The sequence below is a fragment of the Metopolophium dirhodum genome, chromosome 1 (assembly GCF_019925205.1).
Source record: "Metopolophium dirhodum isolate CAU chromosome 1, ASM1992520v1, whole genome shotgun sequence".
NCBI lineage: Eukaryota > Metazoa > Arthropoda > Insecta > Hemiptera > Aphididae > Metopolophium > Metopolophium dirhodum.
The window spans coordinates 141,235,502-141,255,545 of NC_083560.1; the positions used below are offsets into that span (position 1 = coordinate 141,235,502).

The 20,044-nt window shown below is 40.8% G+C and overlaps 1 protein-coding gene and 1 pseudogene across 1 annotated transcript; one reads left to right on the forward strand and one right to left on the reverse strand.

Annotated features, from left to right (window-relative positions):
* Positions 1 to 2,342: 2,342 nt before the first annotated feature.
* On the forward strand, positions 2,343 to 8,964 carry LOC132932901 (death-associated protein kinase 3-like; annotated as a pseudogene).
* A 1,994-nt stretch (positions 8,965 to 10,958) lies between these two features.
* LOC132932902 (proteoglycan 4-like) lies at positions 10,959 to 17,587 on the reverse strand. The gene is made up of 2 exons (XM_060999249.1): positions 17,457 to 17,587; positions 10,959 to 11,692 (listed from the first exon to the last, which is right to left on the reverse strand). The coding sequence occupies exon 2, from the start codon at positions 11,685 to 11,687 to the stop codon at positions 10,959 to 10,961; it is 729 nt and encodes a 242-aa protein (XP_060855232.1). The 5' UTR covers positions 11,688 to 11,692; positions 17,457 to 17,587.
* Between the last annotated feature and the right edge of the window lie 2,457 nt (positions 17,588 to 20,044).

Genomic DNA, 20,044 nt, shown 5'->3' on the forward strand with positions numbered 1-20,044 from the left:
TCTGCGCCAACAGACACTCGGTCAGTTCGTCTTTGCTAATGCCACCGTCAACATCATAAATTATGACGCGGGGCTTTCTCGGGCCTATTTCCTTCATGTTGTCAATGCTCCTAATCACCTCCAACGTATTGGCGTCATCTGGGATAATTACCAGTGACTTACCACTAACTATGGTTTTCGCCTTAGGGTTACTGCATTTCGCCCTAACCGTCTGCCATAACCCGGCTTTAACATTTGCCACTGTCATATCTTGCGGGATCTCTATAAGGAAACGAGATGTTGCCTTCACTTTCCTACTCTTACTTATTAGATCCCTATCCGCCGTCTTCTTGGACTTGGCCGGGTGTGCACCTGCGGCCTTTGGCGCAGTTTCTGGCCTTGGTGCCCTTGGTACGGTCTTCGCCGCCTTAGAGGCGTACGAGGACTGTTGTGCCATCATTGGGCCTTGTGCAACCGTAGTGGTTTTTAGCGCATCAAGTTCGGCTCTTAGGCCGCAGGTTTCAGCATTTTTCATCTCCAGCTTGCCGATGAACCCTGTAAGGCTCTGATTAAGGGCATCTTCTTTGCCTTTCAACTCGCCAACCAGCCTGCTGTTCTCATGCGCCAAGGTCTGAGCGACCGTTCTCAACCTGGCAATTTTGGCTATCATTTTTTCTGCGACCATAACTCGCAGTTTTTTCTTTTCCTTTTCTTGGATGATGGTTTGCTCTAAGAAACCGATGAGGTCATTTATCTCCGACGTCTCTTTTGACGTACGGGGCAGTTTTGCCGGAAGTCCACCCGGCGAGGTAGGACCCCGTTTCTGGCTGCCTCCAGCGCCCATGTCACCACTTGTGCTACCGGATTCTGTGATATCCAGGTCATCATTGTCACCGCCTCCCCTAAGCCTAAAAGGGGCTAAGTAGCAGTGTCCTTTGTTGCTCATGTCCATATCTTTTAAATCCATATCTTTCCGTGTCCTGTTCAATTGTGCATAATCCGAGCTACCGATAACGACCTGTGTGGCGAGCTCACCCACACCTGCCGGATCTGAGGATTCCAAGTTCTCTGTATCAGTACCATCAATATCGTTTTTGTTTGTGTTCATTATTGTTAATTTTTGGGGGGCTGCCCCAGGTAGCCCTATACCCTCTGGCCGCCGGCGGGCTAGTTCGGCGGTTGCATTTATCCATGCCAGGGGTTATAAGTCCGGAGTCGGCCTGCTCCGGACAGTTGAGAGTCGCTTAGCGCCGGACATGCGTCCGGTCGGGCGGGGTCACCACGACAAGGTGGACTCTCGTCGACCCCGTCTTTAAAATAAGACAATGGATCATAAAATATATCAGCCTTATGCATATTATTTATAATGCAAAAAGTACGATATAGAGGGGATGCGTAACCAAAATTAGTTCTATGGAAATTATTTTAAAATGTTACGCGTAGCCTAAAATTAAATGATGGAATAGCGATTGGAAGTAGCGATAGAATATCAGGGGAGTCAATAGAGCCATTTAGTAGCTTATGGATAAATGCTAAATTATTAAAACGACGTCTGTTAGTTAAGGAATTTAACATTGGTTTAGTACCACAACAGTATTCTGCAAAACTTAAAAACTTATTTTAAATACGATTAAGCTGATCAATGTTAGTAGTTTGTTGATGAGAATCTCAAATGAGCAATGTGAATTCTAGGATTGAACGAACAAGGAGCATAATTATAGAGCATTATAAATGCCTTAATATTTTTAAAGTCGTGGGTATTGCGGTTCATAAAGCCCAACATTTTTGATGATTTACAACAAATATAGTCGATATGGTTAATAAAAGATAGATCACAGGAAAATATAACACCTAAATCTTTGATAATTTAGACTTGATTAATAAATGACGAATTTATGGAATAATTAAAATGAATAGGAAAATGAGTTTTATAGAACGAGATAGAATTACATTTCTTGATATTATAGAAAGCGAATTATTTTGGCACCAGTTATTAAAATTATTTAAATTGTTTTGGAGGATTTCACAGTTAGTTAAATAATTTTAAATCGTCCGCAAAAAGTATAAATTTGCATGGAAGAAAACATAGGCAATATGTTAAAGAGCCATGGGAAAAGGTGCCCCCTGAGGAACGTCCGATGTAACAACAATAGGATTGGAAAGATAGTTGTGGACTTTTACAATTTGGGTAGAATGAGAGAGATAGGATTTTATCCATGATAATAATGGGTTAAAAACGCCGAAGTTTTCCAATTTCTTTATTTATAATGAATGATTGTCGCAGTCAAATGCTTTATGTAAATCAGTATAAATTACATCGACCTGGAAGTCGCTTTCAATGGAATCAATAAGAAAAGTATGAAATGAAGTAAGATTTGTATTTATGGAAAATGTTCTATTTCTTTGCTTTTCAGAAATGTCTATTTTTTATCATTCAGGCATTTTTTGTTTTAGATTTGTAAGAATCATTACATAAGAAACTTTCTTTGAATAATCTCCCATACACCAATATTCCTCAAAAATAATTTTTCTATCATCATCCTTAAACAGTTCATTATACTTTCTTCTACATGAACCCAACTACCTATTTTATTTTTCTTGCCATTATCACCTTTCATTTTCCAGTTTTGTACTCTTCTCCTTTATTACGTCTATTACATCTATCAGTCCTCACTTGTCTGTATTGTCTTTTTAAACTGACTCTCGTTTTCCTTTTGTTTCTACCATTACCATCAACAGTTGATGAATCAGTTGCAAAAGGAGATTTATTATTTCCATCCAAATTGGCTAAATAATAATTGTCTTCCTACAAAATAATAATAATTAATGTAATACATCATTACAACATAAAAGTATTAATAGTTTAAGTGTTTGTTGGCAATGTATTGTTACAATGGTAACTATAATGTAGGTACCTACACTATACAAGTTTATCACTGCAATTTACTGGTTACAAAATATATTAAAAATTAAATGCTCAATTCAAACTGATAAATCACACAAACCCAAAAAGTCTATCTAATATTATAAAATGACAAGAAAAACAGCTGTCTACAAGCCACCCTTGGAACGGAAAACGCCAGCTATGGTGAAACCGTGGCGTAAAAAATTAAGCACCACTCCGTTTCTACAGTCCGCCCGGTCGTTCTTGTCGATTCCTTAGAGCGTCCAATCGCATACCTTCACCGCGGCGGCGGTCGGTTAGTTTTCAAATATTTCAAAAATAAAACTTTTTTCGAAAAATGTTACGTTTTTTACGCCGTTTTTCGATTTTTTTACATTTTCTCATACTTTGTTATTGTTTTAAAAACAGCCGATGTGTCGCTCCATCATTGCTATCATCGCAATCGACGCCAGCGTCGGTTATTATTATTACTTTTTTCGTTTTTCTCAATTCGTTTCGTCTTTTCAACTGCCGTTTGTGCTCTATTCGTTAAGTTTATTCCTTTTTAAACCCGTGGATATGCGATTTGTACACTTTAAAATTCGCATTCACGAAATGTCAGTCGGTCTACGTTCCAACGCACAAGTGCACAATTTTGTATTTAAATAAATGTATTATTCAAACATACATTATAATAATGTAATAATAATAATAATAACGGTCAGATCATTGAATAAACTACAATTAAAGTTTAATCAGTGTGTAGATACATCGAATTATATACGATTACATCGATGTATATCGGTTTACGCCTAGGCCCCGTAGACACCTAGCTTAAGTGTTGAAGTTTTGTCCGTTGTAAGCAACACAAACTGTGGCTCGGTAGGTTAGGCGTAGGTTCCCCAAACTATTTTTTAATCATTTTTATACAAATGTTAGATAAGTTTACAATACAATATACCAAGTTATATCTTTAGATTCGGATCAGAAATGTTCGCATTATCCGTCCAATTCATATTATTCGATACATATTATTTTATAATATTTCACCATTATACCTATATAGTAAATATTATATTAAGTACTATTATGATATAATAATATATATTTTATTTTATTATTAATTTCAATATCGTTTTTATTTTATTTTATAGGGGTCAATTCGCTTCAGTCAGAAGGTGCACTTCGATCGAAACTGGAGAAGTGTTTGCGGCCAAATTTTCAACCCGCACGAGATTTGGCGAAGACTGCAGTCCCGACATCCATCACGAAATAGCTTTGCTGTCGCTGTGTTCGCCGTTACCACGGATAATCAAACTGCATCATGTGTTTCAAACGCCCAAACAGTTGATCATCGTCATGGAATAGTGCGAATAATATATTATTACAATTTGTTTACAATCAGTAAAACTATGACTATACTTATTATTATGACAAAGGGTGATTTACGTTTTTTAGCGCTCCAGGAGGCGATCTGCAGAAAATCATCGACGACGACAACGTGCTATTTGAAGCCGACGTGGTTAAGTTCATACACCACGTGGTCGAATGATTGGCGTACATGCACTAGCGGAAAATTGCTCACTTAGACATTAAAGTGAGTGCGGTGGAAAAACGCACGCTCAGGTTTATTAAACATTTTTATCTAAAAAAAATTATGCGTAAAATGTATGGCATTGGTGACACGTTGGTTTCCTGGAACGATCCAGATCCGAATGAGGTGGTCGTGTGCGGTACACGTGCTTTCAAATCCATTAGGCCAACCACGGACAAACCAACGAATGCCGCGATTGTCACGATCTAGATTCTATATAGACTCTAGAGATCGATCGTGATATATAGTCTTAGAACAAGGACCACCAGTTCCGACTCTCAAGAAATCCATAATATCTCAATTATTGTTAAAATCGAATTAACATTAATTAATATTATATTAATATGCCGTATCGTGTTCGTTGTTCGTATTGTTAAGGCTGAGTATATATGCTAATGGACGATATATCATACATTTAATTCATGATCGACTACGAAAATATTTAGTATATTATATTATAATATTTAGTTTATTAAATATTAAGTATATTAACAGTCAAGCATTCGATGTGAGCGGACGTTTACCGTTTTTGTTATTCTCTTATCTATATTTTCGTAGTATCCAGTTGTACTGTAATTTATTAAATATGTTGGTGTGTTTCATTTGTTATGATAATATTTATGAAAATGATGATATCAAATGCTAAAAATGTAAAATGTTTTTACATTTTGCATGCGCTGGTTTGAGAGAAACCAATTTCAGAAACATGAGTGCGGCGAACAAAAATAAATGGTTTTGTGGAAAGTCCAAAGTTAGTCCAAAGTCTCCGTCTGATAAAAGTGTAAGTCAAGTTACAAAATCCTTATCAGAAACAGACAGTTCCCACTCTGATAAACTATTAATGGATCTAAAAGATTCTGTTAATTTCATGAGTGGTCAGTTCGACGATTTTAATACGCAACTGCGTGATATAATTAAATCGATTAATGATGTTGGAAACGAAAATAAGCAGCTAAAAGAACAAAACCTAAAGTTAACTAATGAATTGAGCGTAGTCAATAAGAAAATTAATTTTATTGAACAAAAATTTTTTGAAAATCATATTGAAGTAGTTGGTATTTCTGAACAAGTAAATGAAGATTGTTGCAAAATAGTAGAAGTAGTAGTATAGTAGAAATATCAAGGGCATTAGGAGAATCTGTATCAGTCGTATCGGCGTATCGTTCAAAATCAAAAGTGCCAAATAAATCTGGAAAAATTGTAGCTGTTTTAAATAGCTATAACAATAAAAAAAATCTGATGGAGCTGTCAAGAAAGAAAAAATTCAAAGCAAGTAATGTCAATGCAAATTGGAACGATGAAGGTATATATATTAACAATTATCTAACACGAACAAATAACATTTTATTTTATAAAACTAGAATGTACGCAAAAGCTCATAATTATAAATATGTCTGGTTTAGAGACAGTAAATTATTCTTAAGAAAAGATGAAAATAATAAAGTCTTCCTCATAGAAGACGAAAATAGTCTAAATAATATTATATAACTGATCTCTGTACCCAATTAAATTGTAATCATTAAATTGTAATCATTTTTTTTTCTTAGATAATGCATGTTATGGATACCGTTGAAAAAAACTTATTATATAATACTAATTATTTCCTTACAATATCTGAATTTATGAAAAAATATAACATTTGTAATAATCAATCAATTTTAATGATATGTGTTAATATTAGGAGCATAAATGCTAATTTAGATGAATTACTATTATTTTTGCAAAATGATTCTTATTTTAATTTAGATGTAATTGTCTTAACGGAAACCTGGCATGACCCAAATAATTGTAGTTATTTTATACCGGGATACAAAACATTTTACTCTACTATGAAAAGAAACCAGAATGATGGTATAATTGTCTTTGTTAAACACCTTTTAGATATTGATTTACATGAATATAATTTATGTGAAGCGAATATTGTGAAGTTAGTTATCAATAATTATGTTGTACCGTTAAATCTACTTTGTATATACAGGTCTCCCACGGGTGTAATAAATGAATTTTTGACTCGTTTAGAAACAATTCTACTGTCAGATAAAGACATCGTTGATAAAAACATGACCATCCTATTAGGTGATATTAATATAAATATAATAGGTAATAATAATGTTGAGAATGATTACCTTGACTTGTTATCATCAAATGGATTTATCTCTCTTATAAACGTATACACGAGAATTCCTTCAGGTAGTAGTAATAACTCTTGTATCGATCACATATTTATCAAATCAAATAAAAATAAAAAAAGCCTTGATGACTTTGAAGCTGGTGTACTTCAAACAGATTTTTCTGATCATTACACTACTATTTTATCCATACCGAAAATAATTAAAGAGACACAAAAATCAGCCTCATTCGAGTATATTAATTTTAAAAAGTTAAATGATTTATTAAAAATTGTGAATTGGTCGGACTTTTACAGTATTGGTGACGTTAACGAGTCACTGGATTTTGTATATGCACGTAGTCTTGATGCTTTAAATAAATCAAAGAGTCTTAAATTATAGTCTTTAATTATAAATTATAGTATCTATTATTATACTGATCATTTTGAAATATCCCGAGTGATTCTGGAGGGCACGGAAATCCGGGAAATCCTTGGCACACCTGACTACATCGGTGAGTAAACCGTTTTAAAAACGATTTCTGCAAAATATATTCTTAACTATACAAAATATATAGTCTGTTAGAAAATATTTGAAGAATAAATTTAATCAAAATTTGTGATTTTAGCTCCAGAGATCCTTCTGTACGAACCAATCACGTTGGCCGCAGACATGTGGTAAGTAATAATTCACTTATATTATACAAGTTTACTTAGGAATATTTAGGATATTATTGTTAGGTAACCTAGGTATGACCTTGCCACCCATTTCCAAGAATACCTTTTCAGAGATCACTCAGCTCCACAAATATTAGATTGACTCATTAAAACGGAAATTCTGACTCGAGCGTATAAAAGGGGTGATATAAAGAATGTATAATAGGTCGATCAGTCCCGTTATTTTTTTTTTTTTTTAAAGAGTCCTGTAGCAATATTGAACAAATCTTGGACACGAACAAACAAATAACAAACAGTATATTATATGCGTGGTTAGAAATCCAAAGTTCTAAAAGGGATGGGGAGTAAACCATATGTGAAATGATATTTTTTTTTAAGAAAATTATAAATATGATTTTTATATTCTTAAAAATATGTAGTAATTTCATTATAGGTGGTAATACATATTATTATAATAATCATAATAATATTATGATATTATATTATTATATGGGTGCAATATACAAATTTGTGGTACACTATCTACTATTTTATACTATAGGGACATCGTGCTATCAAACGTGCATGATTTTAAAAATTTTCATAAGACGTATATTAACGGTAATTTTTTTTTCAAATCTTGACATAATCTTGAATCAGTCCCGTCCGACATTCGTAAAATAACAACAATTTTCAATTTATGAATGATTGGTGCATGTATTCTTGTAGGTCACTTGGTGTGACTACTTACTCACTGTTGACGGGGTTCAGTCCGTTTGGTGGCGACACGGACCAGGAGACGCTCTGCAACATATCAAACGCTGCATCGACTTCCCGGACGAGCTTTTCGAGGACGTGTCAGGGGAGGCGGTTGACTTCATCCAGAAGCTGATGGTCAAAGATCCCAGGGAGAGACTGACAGCCAAAGAGTGTTTGACACATACGTGGCTGGCAGACCTCCTCTGCAAGTCTTCGTCCGGCAGTAACCATTCTGTCGCGAAACGCACTACCCCATTTACCAGTGCTAGACGTAGCGGTGGTGGTCTGCAACCATCATACCTCTCCAAGTCTCGGGAGGGAATTTTTGAGCGGAAAGTGTCCAAGGACATGCAGGAAAGTGACATTAAGAGGTTATCTATGTTGCACGAGTCGCAGTACGTGTCTAGTCGGATGTGTGAGAGTCACTCGTCCCTGGTATACCGGTCACGAAATGGCATCCTGACGTTCAGTAAATCCAAGGAGAAGCTGTACGGGCTCAAGAGCCTGTCCCGGTCTCAAAACGTGATGGACACGTGTAAGAACTTCAAGGACCTGAGCGAAGTGGACAAAATAGCTACTGTCGGCAGCCTGCTGATGAGTTCCACTGGTGTCTCTACTCTGCCCAACTCATTATGCTCGTCCACCGCCAACATATCCTTGTCTCAGATCCACATACCCGAGGGTTTGGTGTCTGAGGAAGATAAGGAGAATTGCACCGCGAGAAACAGTGATCGTGACATCGAAACAGCTGTCACAGCCATCACTGAAGTATTCAACACCATCAATACAAACACTACTCCTGTCGATACCACCACGGCGGAATCTATTAACTACATCACGACCACGGAAACCTCAACGCTGGACTACGCACCACAATCCGGGTCTCCTGCCGGCAGTAGTACCAGCGGCACCAGCAGTGTAGAACACTTATCCATTCCAACGAAGAGTCTAGGTAAATCCGTCATGCAGACTTTCGGGGGTTGAAAAGAAGTTTTAAAATTCCAGAAGGGTGCATTACACCAGTATCATTTATGGTATCTACTAAGTTACTTTTTCAGATAAAATTCAATTAAAACCATCAATATAAGTACGTAGGATTTAAAAATATATAATATATAAATTTAAAAAAAAAAGTCACGTGATGCTATTAAATGCTTTAAATTGATTATACCATATTCCAATTGTGGCGAGAATCATATTATTATTGACGCAGCAGAGTAGTAAGGCTGCTGCCAATCTGCGCTTAGATTCTGACCCAGCCCATACTAGTAGTATCGTCTGAGACGCTGCAGAAAAAATGTAACAATACAAACCGAAAATGTAGGTTCTATACTTGTAGGTATTGTTGGTTTGTTATATTTTTGTATACCACAGTTCAATGCAATCGGTGACATGCAAAGAAAAAAAAACTTTTAAAACGCATTACACCTAAAGATTGCTGAAGACACTGCTATATAGCTATAAAGAAAAACAAAAACTTGGCTTTAGTCACTCTCGGCAACTCTGATTCATTTAGGATGGTGGGACGGGAGAGGCTATATCTACGTCAAATCCGGTCGTCTCTACAATCCTCGAAGTTAAAACGGGCCGTACAACATTTGTTAAAGTGTCGCAGGCTGCATAGTGGGGATTGCTGATCTATAATAACTAAAAATAATTACCTAAACATTTTTAACTTTTAACAGTCTTATGTATCTTCGGAAAATACCGAAAAATCTGGAACGGGAATATGTCTTCCCAGCAGTGCCAATCCTATATAAACTGCAGTCATGAAACCATGCTGGTCAATAGATACTGATGAAGAAAGCAACGGTGTTATTTTTTTAGATATTATTGATTCAAACATTTTAGGTATAATAGAAAGAAGATAAATAGGGCGATAATTTGATATAATAGTTACATAACAACTCGTAGAAATAAGCATAATAAAACTTGACTTCCAGAGAGTTGGAAACAAACCGCTTGATAAATAAAGATTGAATAAATGTAACAAAGGAACTGTTAATACAAATTTATAATTTATAAAGAAAATACTCCGTATTATATCAGGACCTGGGTTTGATTTATAGGTAATCATAAGGATTCATTAAGAACGTCAGTGGCATTTAAGACAATGGAACATAAATTTAACTGAGATAAGTAAATACCTGGGGAGAGTAGGCTTATGTGAGGCTGAGGCTGATATTGTTACATCATAATCACTTGAAATTATGTATTATATTTAGAAAAACCATGAACTATATCCTTTCCACCGCTTATAAGTTGATTATTTTACGTTAGATAAATCTATAAGTTTAACATATGATTTACCTTGTCAAAAGCCTTTGAAAAGTCAGTATATATAAGTAGTATATATGTACCAGTCCTGGCTCACTTCATATTATATTGACGCGGCTACGACGGTGGTGGTAGGTGGTCCGCGGAGAGCCGGTCGTTGGTGTGGTATATTGGGTGGCACACTCGAGCGTAAAAAAAAAACAAACACAATTTCGGGTGTCGACGGTTGGGTTTATTTTACCCCGTACCGGGTATACGTAGATATATAAATATATGTAGCAAAGAAATATATCAAAAAAAAAAGAACAAAATGACGGCGGGCTATATGAAAATATATATCTCTCTGGTTGTGGTCGTGTGGCTGTGCTCACGACGTGGGTTATGTTGCTAGTAGTAGGTCTACGACGGCCGGTACTCGTTCTACGCGACTCGCCTTCCCGTCCCACCTTGTGCCTTTGTGGCGTGGTGGGGGAGTTGGCGTTGTCGCGCTGTAGCCCGTAGTGGCGGTTGACGAAAAGTGTAGACTGGTCGCTGCGGTACCTGTACTTTGTACTGGTGGCCGCTGCGTACCGCGTCATACTCCCCCGCCAAACCGTCACACGGGGTACACTTGTACCGGTGTCCGTGTGTCATATCAGGACGGGGTGGCTTGTACTACCTCTGGCTTTCGCTTGAGGTAGACTTGCCCGCGCCTGTGAGTGTTATTGAAGGTGTTTTGGGGACCCTACCGGAGTGTAGTACGAGTGGTGCTCGTCCAAATCTGGCATCCCCTCGAACGCCACCAGCCAATCTGTCTCGGTAATTTCTACCGTGGACTCCGATTGGTCTGGCGACTCCTGGCTGGTGGGTTGTCCCGGCTCCTCGGACTTGCCGTCCTTGGAGGCCGGTTTGTCAACCTCCATCGGTGTAGGGTTGGTCGGAGGCGTGCCGGCTGCTTCCGGTTCTGAGGTTGGCGCGGGTTGCTTGGCAAGCCGACGTTGTTGGCTTGCCTCGCTTTCCCTGGCCTTCCTCTTCTCCTTCAGCTGTTGGAATTTCCGGCGGTTCCTTGCCTGCTGCGCCTCCGTCCTCACCCTTCCCGTTGGGCCGGGGAGTACCCCCGTTGGCCTGGGTACCGGTGCCGGCTCCGCAGGTGTTACGGGGGCAGGTGTCGTTGCTGGGGGTGGTGGCCTTGTCAGGGACGGTGTGCGGCTGCCGGGTGTTGACGTTGATGGTGGTCGGTGTGGCCGCAACCTCCGCTGAATGTCCGTCGTACGGTCCGCCCAGCCCCGGTTGTAGATGGCCGCCCGCACTGGGTCCTGCAGGAGTTGGCGGGTAGTCATCCTCGCGACCTGGGCGGCTGTTCGTGGCTCATCCTGGCCACCGGATACCAGCCCCAGCCGTTGGATTAGCTCGGCAACCTGCTGCCACTTCTCCTGCTGTTGGCCGGTCATGTTGTCTGTAAATGATTATTATTACAGACAATTGTTTATTTAATGTTGGCCTATCGGTGCCCGTTTTAAGCATGACACATGTATTTTCCGCGGTGGTTGTTGGTCGGTTTGGAAGACTCCTTTCCCGACCTGTTTCGCCAGTCTTACCGGTCCCCACCACTTTGGTGCGAAACCGGCGTGAAAATCTTTGTGTGCCTTAGATAAGTGGTGTGCTTTGTAGTAGACTACGTCGCCCTTGCCGAACTTCACCGGTGTGCCGGTGTTCGTGCTTGGTTTTACCACTACCTTTTTGCCTAAAATACGTTTCTCCCGCTCTACCCTCTCTTCCTGTATTTTTTTGATGTGTACCGGCGCCGCTTTAGACAGCGCCCAGTCTCGGGTCTCTTGCACTCTCTGCCGAGGACAAGGACCGCGGGTGGGTAGCATGTCTGTTCGTTGCACCTGTTCCGTATCGAAAATAGGATTGAGGGTAGTTTCGTGTCCCAAGATTTATGTTTGCCCGTTACTAGTTGTGCGCGTAACCCTTTTTTTAAATCTTGATTACGGCGTTCGACTGGGTTGGCCCTCGGGTGGTAGATTGGGGTCGTCCAACCCTGTGCCCCCCAGCGTTCTAGCGCGTTCATCATTTCGTTTGACACAAACTGTGGGCCGTTATCACTGAGACACACGCGGGGGTAACCGAAACGCGAAAAGAACTCGCGTTCTAACGTTTCGATTATTGTTTTAGAGGTTGCTGTTCCTAAGGGGTAAGCCTCGGTCCACCTACTAAAACAGTCGGTTGCTACCAGTATGTACGATTTTCCCTTACCAGAACGTGGGTATGGGCCCATGAGATCGACACTGATAACTTCCCATGGTTCACGGGGGGTTCTTGGTTGCATTGGGTCGTTTGGACGTGAGTTTAGTGGTTTCGTGCACGCACATACGTGGCACGCACCGACATATAACCTGACGTCGTTTTTTTTACCTTTCCAATAGTACCGTTGTCGAACCGCCCGGTACGTCTCTTTCCAGCCCGGGTGGTTGGATAAGACGTGATCGTGACACCTCCAAATTGCATGTTGTGCTTTGGTTTTTGGTATCACGACGGGTGTGTGGGTGCCTACGTTTACGCGTAAGAGACCTTCGGAAAAAACGTATGCGTTTGTTCCCGATTTTGTGCTCCTAGTGTTCCGCGCTGGCCCGTCCCACCTGTGACCGGCGACTACTTCGCGGATTGTGGCGTCTTCGGACTGCCATTTTTCGAGAGTCGTCGCGGTGAGTGGTGTGTCGTCACTAACGTGGTTATCGAACATTGAAAATATTCGGTCAGATTCGAGGTCAACACTGGTTGTCGGCGCTGTGGGCGCCCCTACCAATTTTTCCTCAAGTCGATCTTCGTCTACAGGTGTGCCCGGTGCCGGGTCACGAGATAACAAATCTGGTGCTTCGTTTTGTATTCCCGGGACGTGTACCGTACTAAAATCTAAATTAGCTAGTTGTAGTGACCAACGTGTTAATTTTGAATTTTTGTCTTTAGCCCTGTGTAACCATGTCAGTGCCGAGTTGTCGGTTAGGAGTTCGAAACGTCGGGTTTCTAGGTATGGACGGAATTTGTCTGTCGCCCAGATTATCGCTAGGCACTCGCGTTCGACCGCGGCGTACCTTGTTTGCGTTTCGCTAAACTTTTTGCTTGCGTAGGACACTATGCGTCTTTCCTCCGGTCTGTCACCACGTTGGAAAAGTACCGCACCGGCTCCTATTTCGCTTGCATCTGTTTGCAGACAAAACGGTTTGCTATAATCGGGTGGCGACAATTTTGGTGATGTGACTAGCGCGTTTTTTATTGTTTCGAACGCGCGTTGTTCTACCTCTGTCCATTTCCACCGTACTCCCTGTTTTAATAAATTAGTGAGTGGTGCTATGGTATCCGCGTAATTATCTACGAACTGGTTGTACCAGTTGCACACGCCCAAAAATTTACGTACGTCCCTAACCTTTTTGGGAACCGGAAAATTGTCAATGCATACCAATTTTTCCGGTTGTTTTTGTATGCCCTCCGAGTCTACGATGTGCCCTAAAAATGAAATTTCGCGTAGACCGATTTTACATTTTTTTTGTGTTGCACGTTAGTCCAAACCTCTTGAGCCGCTCGAGAACCTTGTCTAAGTGGGCCTGGTGTTCGTACTCGTCCCTTGAAAATACTACAATATCATCCAGGTAAACTTGTACGAAATCATCCTGGTACCCCCCTCATGACCTCGTTCATGAGTCTCACGAAAGTCATTGGACTATTCTTTAGACCGAAGGGGAGGACTCTGAACTGATATAGACCTCTACGTGTTCGGAATGCCGTATATTTTCGTGCATTTTCGTGTAGCGGCACTTGCCAGTACCCCCGACTTAAGGTCAAAAATGCTGAATATTTTCCGCGCCCCGCATTTGCCTAATCATTTTGTTGAGATCTGGCATAGGGTACGCGTCGGATTCCGTAACGTCGTTAAGCCTCCTGTAGTCGACACAGAGACGAAAAGTTCCGTCTTTTTTCTTTGCCATTACTACTGGTGCGGCCCATGGTGAGGTGCTTGGTTCTACGAGCCCCTGGAGTTCCATATCGCGTACCATATCGTCGATAGCAGTTTGTTTCTGCTGCGGATATGGGTATGGTTTGAGCGCGATTGGGGACGGGTCTTTTAGCAGAATTTCGTGTTCAATTAATTTGGTACGTCCTACTTTTTCGCTGAATACTACCTGCGTATTTATTTAAAATCTTGGTTAGTTTCGCGCGTGTTTCGGGGTCGTTTCCAAATTCTAATTGTGACAGGTCGGGACGAGTGGCGGGTGGTTGAGATTTCCCTTTCCAACATGTCGACGTACGAATTTGCTTACCCATGTGAATTGTGCACGCGGCGTAATCCCAAGAGACTTCGTTGTTAACAAGAAAGTCGTGTCCTAGTAACGCGTCGCAATACAAATTGTCTAGGATGGTCGCTTCGAATTTTATATCGAGTGTACCTATCCTAGCTTCGAATGTGGAGGTGCCACTGGTTGTTGCAGTGCGACCGTCCGCCATCCGGACTGTGTTTGTTGGTCCGTGGGTGGGTGTTTTGCCGTATTTACGGGCTACTGTCGGGTTTACGTATGATTTTTGTGCCTGCGAATCTAATAGGGCTGTTACGAAGCCTGACGGAAATTCGAGTTCGACCGCGGGGGTCGGAATTTTGTCTTGGCATGTTCGCGTACCGTTATTAGTCGTATTGCAATTGGTCGAGCGGGACAACTGGTTCTGAACCGCGATGGAGGACTGTCTGGTCGGTGGTGTTAACCGCCATGACCATACTGTCAACATCGGTTGCCTCGTTGCTCGCCTGTTGCCTTACGTGCGCAGACTGACCTAATGCGGGGATAAGCGCGGTGTGTGTGCTTGTGTCCCCGTCACCCGTGCGGGTGAACACCCGTGTCTCTGTTGCCTTTGTCCCCTACACCCTGTGGCTACCCCATGAGCCGGTTGTTGTTGAACACACGTGTCACCGGTGAGGTGAGTGTGTTCAATGGTGGGGTGGTGTAGGTTGGGGGTCTGTGAACGGGTGCCGAGTGGTGATTGGGACGGAAAAAAAATGTTCGTAGTTGGTTGTTCTGTGTGTTGAATTACCGAACTACGCGCTTTTCGATTACGCTTATTTTTTCCGTGTGTACTACCGATAGTGGGTGGTGATGAGTGGGGGGGTGGTGATGAGTCGATGAGGGGGACTAGTCCTCGTCGACCCTCCCCCGCCGTTTCCCGACGTGGTCGGTCTGTTTGGACACTTACTGTTCCAATGGAGTTCCCCACAATATCTGCACGGCCCCGGTGGTGTATTATCAGTTGCTTTCGTAAAAAATTTTTTTTTGACCGGGGGGGCTGTTTGTGGGGTTTCCACCCCTTTCTTAGTTTTAGGGGCCCATTGTTGTGGGGGCGGGTTGGTGTTGTCCGTTACCGGGTCCAAGACGCCTGCGATGCGTCGCAGCTCGCTGAACGTCAATGGCCGGTGTAGACGTATGTGTGTACGGAAAGTGTCACGCGTTAGTCCGGCGATAATACCTACCAACTCCGATTCGGATAGGCCGGTATTTACGCGGCGCGCCAGCTGGTTTTTAATCAGCACAAATTCCGTTAACGACTGTCTGGGCGTTTGACGTGTTGACACGATGTCGGCGCGCAATCGAGACTGAATTTCGGCGTCATTGAAATTTTCATAAAATTCCTCCCTAAATTCTGTCCAGGATAGGTCGAGTGCCCTGATAGAATTGTACCATGTACTCGCCGTTCCTTTTAATTGCGGCTCGACCGCCCTGCACCAACCCGATGGGTGTATACGCGCTTGCGTCAAAATCGACTCGGTATTGTCTATAAACCGTACGGGGTCCTCGGCCCTAGTTCCTGTGAACTCGGGTAACGAGGCTCTTGCTGTACGCAAGTCCTCGTACGGTATTAGTACCGAACGTTCCTGTACGCGTGCTTCATATGACGCGTGTTGTGACGTGTGTGTGGTGTGACCCGTATAGTCGTGTTGACCGTCGCGCGTGAAGAACGGTCGGTTGTTCGAGGCGGCAGTGTGGCTGGCGCTCGGCTGAGCGCCGCCTTCGTTGCGCTCATACGACCTACCCGACTGGTAACTATCGTGTGTACGAGTTGTTATGTGTACGGGTGACGGGTGGTTGGTGTACCGCGGGACTGCAAAGTCGTGTGGCTGCTGCGTGGCGGTCGTGCGCGATTCCGTAAAGAACCGCGTCATGCTTGCCTCGAGCGCCATTAGGCGTGCCTCGAACGACGTTTTGTCGTTCGTTTGTGGCAACGCCAGTTTTAACTTTTGCAGTTGTTCCGCTGCGGTTTTGAAAGTGTCGGTATTGAATGGGTGTGCGGACTGGCCCTGTTGCATGGTCAGCTGGTTGTCGCAGTCCTCTGGCCGATCGTCCGTTGGTCCTTGACTTGCCGTATGGCTTGTCGAGATACCTCTAGCCGATGGTCCGAAAATCTGACTGACGTCCGTGCTTAACAGCGTTGATCGAACGTGTGGTTGTTGTCCAGTACCGTCCCCTAATCCTGTGATTGGGGGCTGCACTGGTTCGAACCTCACGTTCTCGGGAACTAGTCCGCTTTCCCTAAGGTGCTCCTCTAGCCTGACATACACATCCGACTTCGACCCGGACACACTGAGTCCGCGGGCCGAGCACTCGCTACGCAGCTCCGCCGACGATAACTGTTGTAACGTTTTACCAGTCATTATGTATGATTTAATTACAAATGCTGTCGTTAAGCAGTTGGTCGGTGAGGTAGCTTGTGTTTGGTGTGTGTACGTGGTTTAGAGACTTTTTTTTTTTTTGACGTAAATTTTGTGCGCTGTTTACGGAAGTTTATCAGCGATTACGTTAGTAGGTCAGCTGTTGACGGTGCCGCCGTTGCGTTCCCAGAATAGCAGAACTGGGTCGACGTACTCGGCGGCGGCAGTTGACGGCTGCAGCGGCTGAAACCGGTTTTGGCATGCGCGCTGTGCTGTTATCGACGGTAATGTCGCGGGACGAAAGGTAGGCGTTGCGGAGGGGTGGCGGTTGTTATATAACTACTTCCCAATCCGTATCAAGGTTATGCACGGCTGCGCGGGATTCCCTGTTACGTGCTAGAAATAATTCTTACGTAATGTTCACTGGGAATCCTAGCTAACCGGCAAACACACTCCTGGCTAAAAGTCTTAATATTAACTTAATATAAGCAATCTACCGAGGTATGTGTCAGCGTGAAAAAACTCTTACCTTTACGCTGTCTTGAGGCGATGATTCCTCTGCGGGGAGCCAATTTGACGCGGCTACGACGGTGGTGGTAGGTGGTCCGCGGAGAGCCGGTCGTTGGTGTGGTATATTGGGTGGCACACTCGAGCGTAAAAAAAAAAACAAACACAATTTCGGGTGTCGACGGTTGGGTTTATTTTACCCCGTACCGGGTATACGTAGATATATAAATATATGTAGCAAAGAAATATATCAAAAAAAAAAGAACAAAATGACGGCGGGCTATATGAAAATATATATCTCTCTGGTTGTGGTCGTGTGGCTGTGCTCACGACGTGGGTTATGTTGCTAGTAGTAGGTCTACGACGGCCGGTACTCGTTCTACGCGACTCGCCTTCCCGTCCCACCTTGTGCCTTTGTGGCGTGGTGGGGGAGTTGGCGTTGTCGCGCTGTAGCCCGTAGTGGCGGTTGACGAAAAGTGTAGACTGGTCGCTGCGGTACCTGTACTTTGTACTGGTGGCCGCTGCGTACCGCGTCAATATCAATAAAAGATCACAAAGAAAGCAATGTGCAAAAAGATCAGAAAATCGAAATGCAATAATAATTAAAATATTTTTTGTCAAAACTTATGAAATGCAAAAAAAAACCCGAAAATATTTTTCATAATACTTATGATATTAATAATGAAAATCGAAATGCAATAATAATTAAAATATTTTTTAATAGAATTGTTCTATTAAAAATAAAAATCGAAATAACATATTTAATTGCAAAAATGTATTAAAAAGAAATTGAAAAAAATAATTTAAAAATTAAAAATATAATAAATAATAAAATAATGGAAAACCCTATCAAAGATTTTAATAAATTACAAGAAAAAGAAATGCAAAACGAAATAGAGAACTCAATATTAAATAATGAAATCTTTGTTAAGTTTTGTAAATACGAATACTATAATACTAATAATAATAAAAATATTAAAATTATGAAATATAATCTAAATAAAATTCCAATTAAAGGAAATATTTTAATTGTCGATCATGGACACAATATTTCTGGAAATGGAAAACCTTATGCTTCTAAAATACTAGAATCGCCAACATGGCTTGAAATTTGTAAAATAGCTAATGATTTAATAAATACAACCGGTACTTATTTTTTCAAATATCTCCATGATATTTGTGTTGTTCAAAATTTCGGAAATATTAAAATATGTTCTCTTAGCATGGGAGGTACAGATTCCGATCACAAAATGCTTAGAATATAATAATATAATTAATTAAATTTTTAATAGAATTGTTCTATTAAAAAAATGTTCAATATTTAACACTCACCCAAATGGGGCACGTGTTATTAAATTCCAATATAAGTGGATATTCATATAAGTGGATCAGGAGTTTATTCACTTATATTAATCCTTCAAGAATATTTTTCGTAAAACTTATGAAATTAATTAATTAAAATCCAAAAATCTTTGAAAACGATTTTACACTATGATACTATGAGGGGGACTTATAAAGAATTAAAAACAAAAATGTTTGATGTAAAAATAAACATTCTAACATAAATAGCAACGGAGTTATACTTAAATGAAAAATATGAAGCGGGGGGTAAACTTTTAATATGTAGTGTAGATAAGCATATAAAACATATCTGTGTTGATCCGACTTTAAAATACCAAATAATAAATGAAATATAGGACTTGTAATATTTAACTCTTAAAAAAATGCAAAAAATTTGCAAAATATCTGCGTTGTACAGACATCCAGAACGGTGGCCACCTCTCACTTTTTTTATTTTTTTATTTTATTTTTTTTTAACTGGTTGTCTGTACAACAGAGATATTTTTTTTTTTTTTACCTAAGCACTGTGACGTGGTGGGTTAGACATGTATTTATTTGTAGAATTTAAAGTCAGAGGTGGACATTATATACGTCAGCCTTGGAACAAGACTGAGGTAGATACAAATCAAGGTGACAACGTAGGCCGCACCACGTGACAACCTACATTCGCATGTAAATCACCAATCACCCGAAGCGCTACAATTGCCGGCTTTATAATGCCCCCCACCTAATTTTTAATCCCACTACGAGAACAAACACAGTAGGAACAAATCTGCTGCAGTCAGATTCGAACCTAATATGTTCAGTCTCAAAACACACGCCTTAACCCACTGCGCCACAATGCTTAGGCATGTAATGTATACTATGTAACACTATTTAAATAAAATTAAACTAGTATAATTATACCACGCTGTATACTTCACACTGTATACATCACACTGTATACTTCACATTGTATAGTAGTCAGCAGATAACATTCCACAACAGGATGTTAAAAAATAATCAGTCGAGTTACATATTATTATTAAAACTAGGTCATTACACTTTAATTATTATTATTCGAATCATGTAATTCCTCTTGTATTAATTTACGTAGTTTGTTTAGTGAAAGTTTAATTTCATTATAATATAAATATATTTTTTTTAACATCGAATTATTAAAACATACATATGAGTACATCAACGACTCGTTAACGTAAAAAAACGACTCGTTAACGTAAAAAAACGACTCGTTAACATAAAAAAACGACTCGTTAACGTAAAAAAACG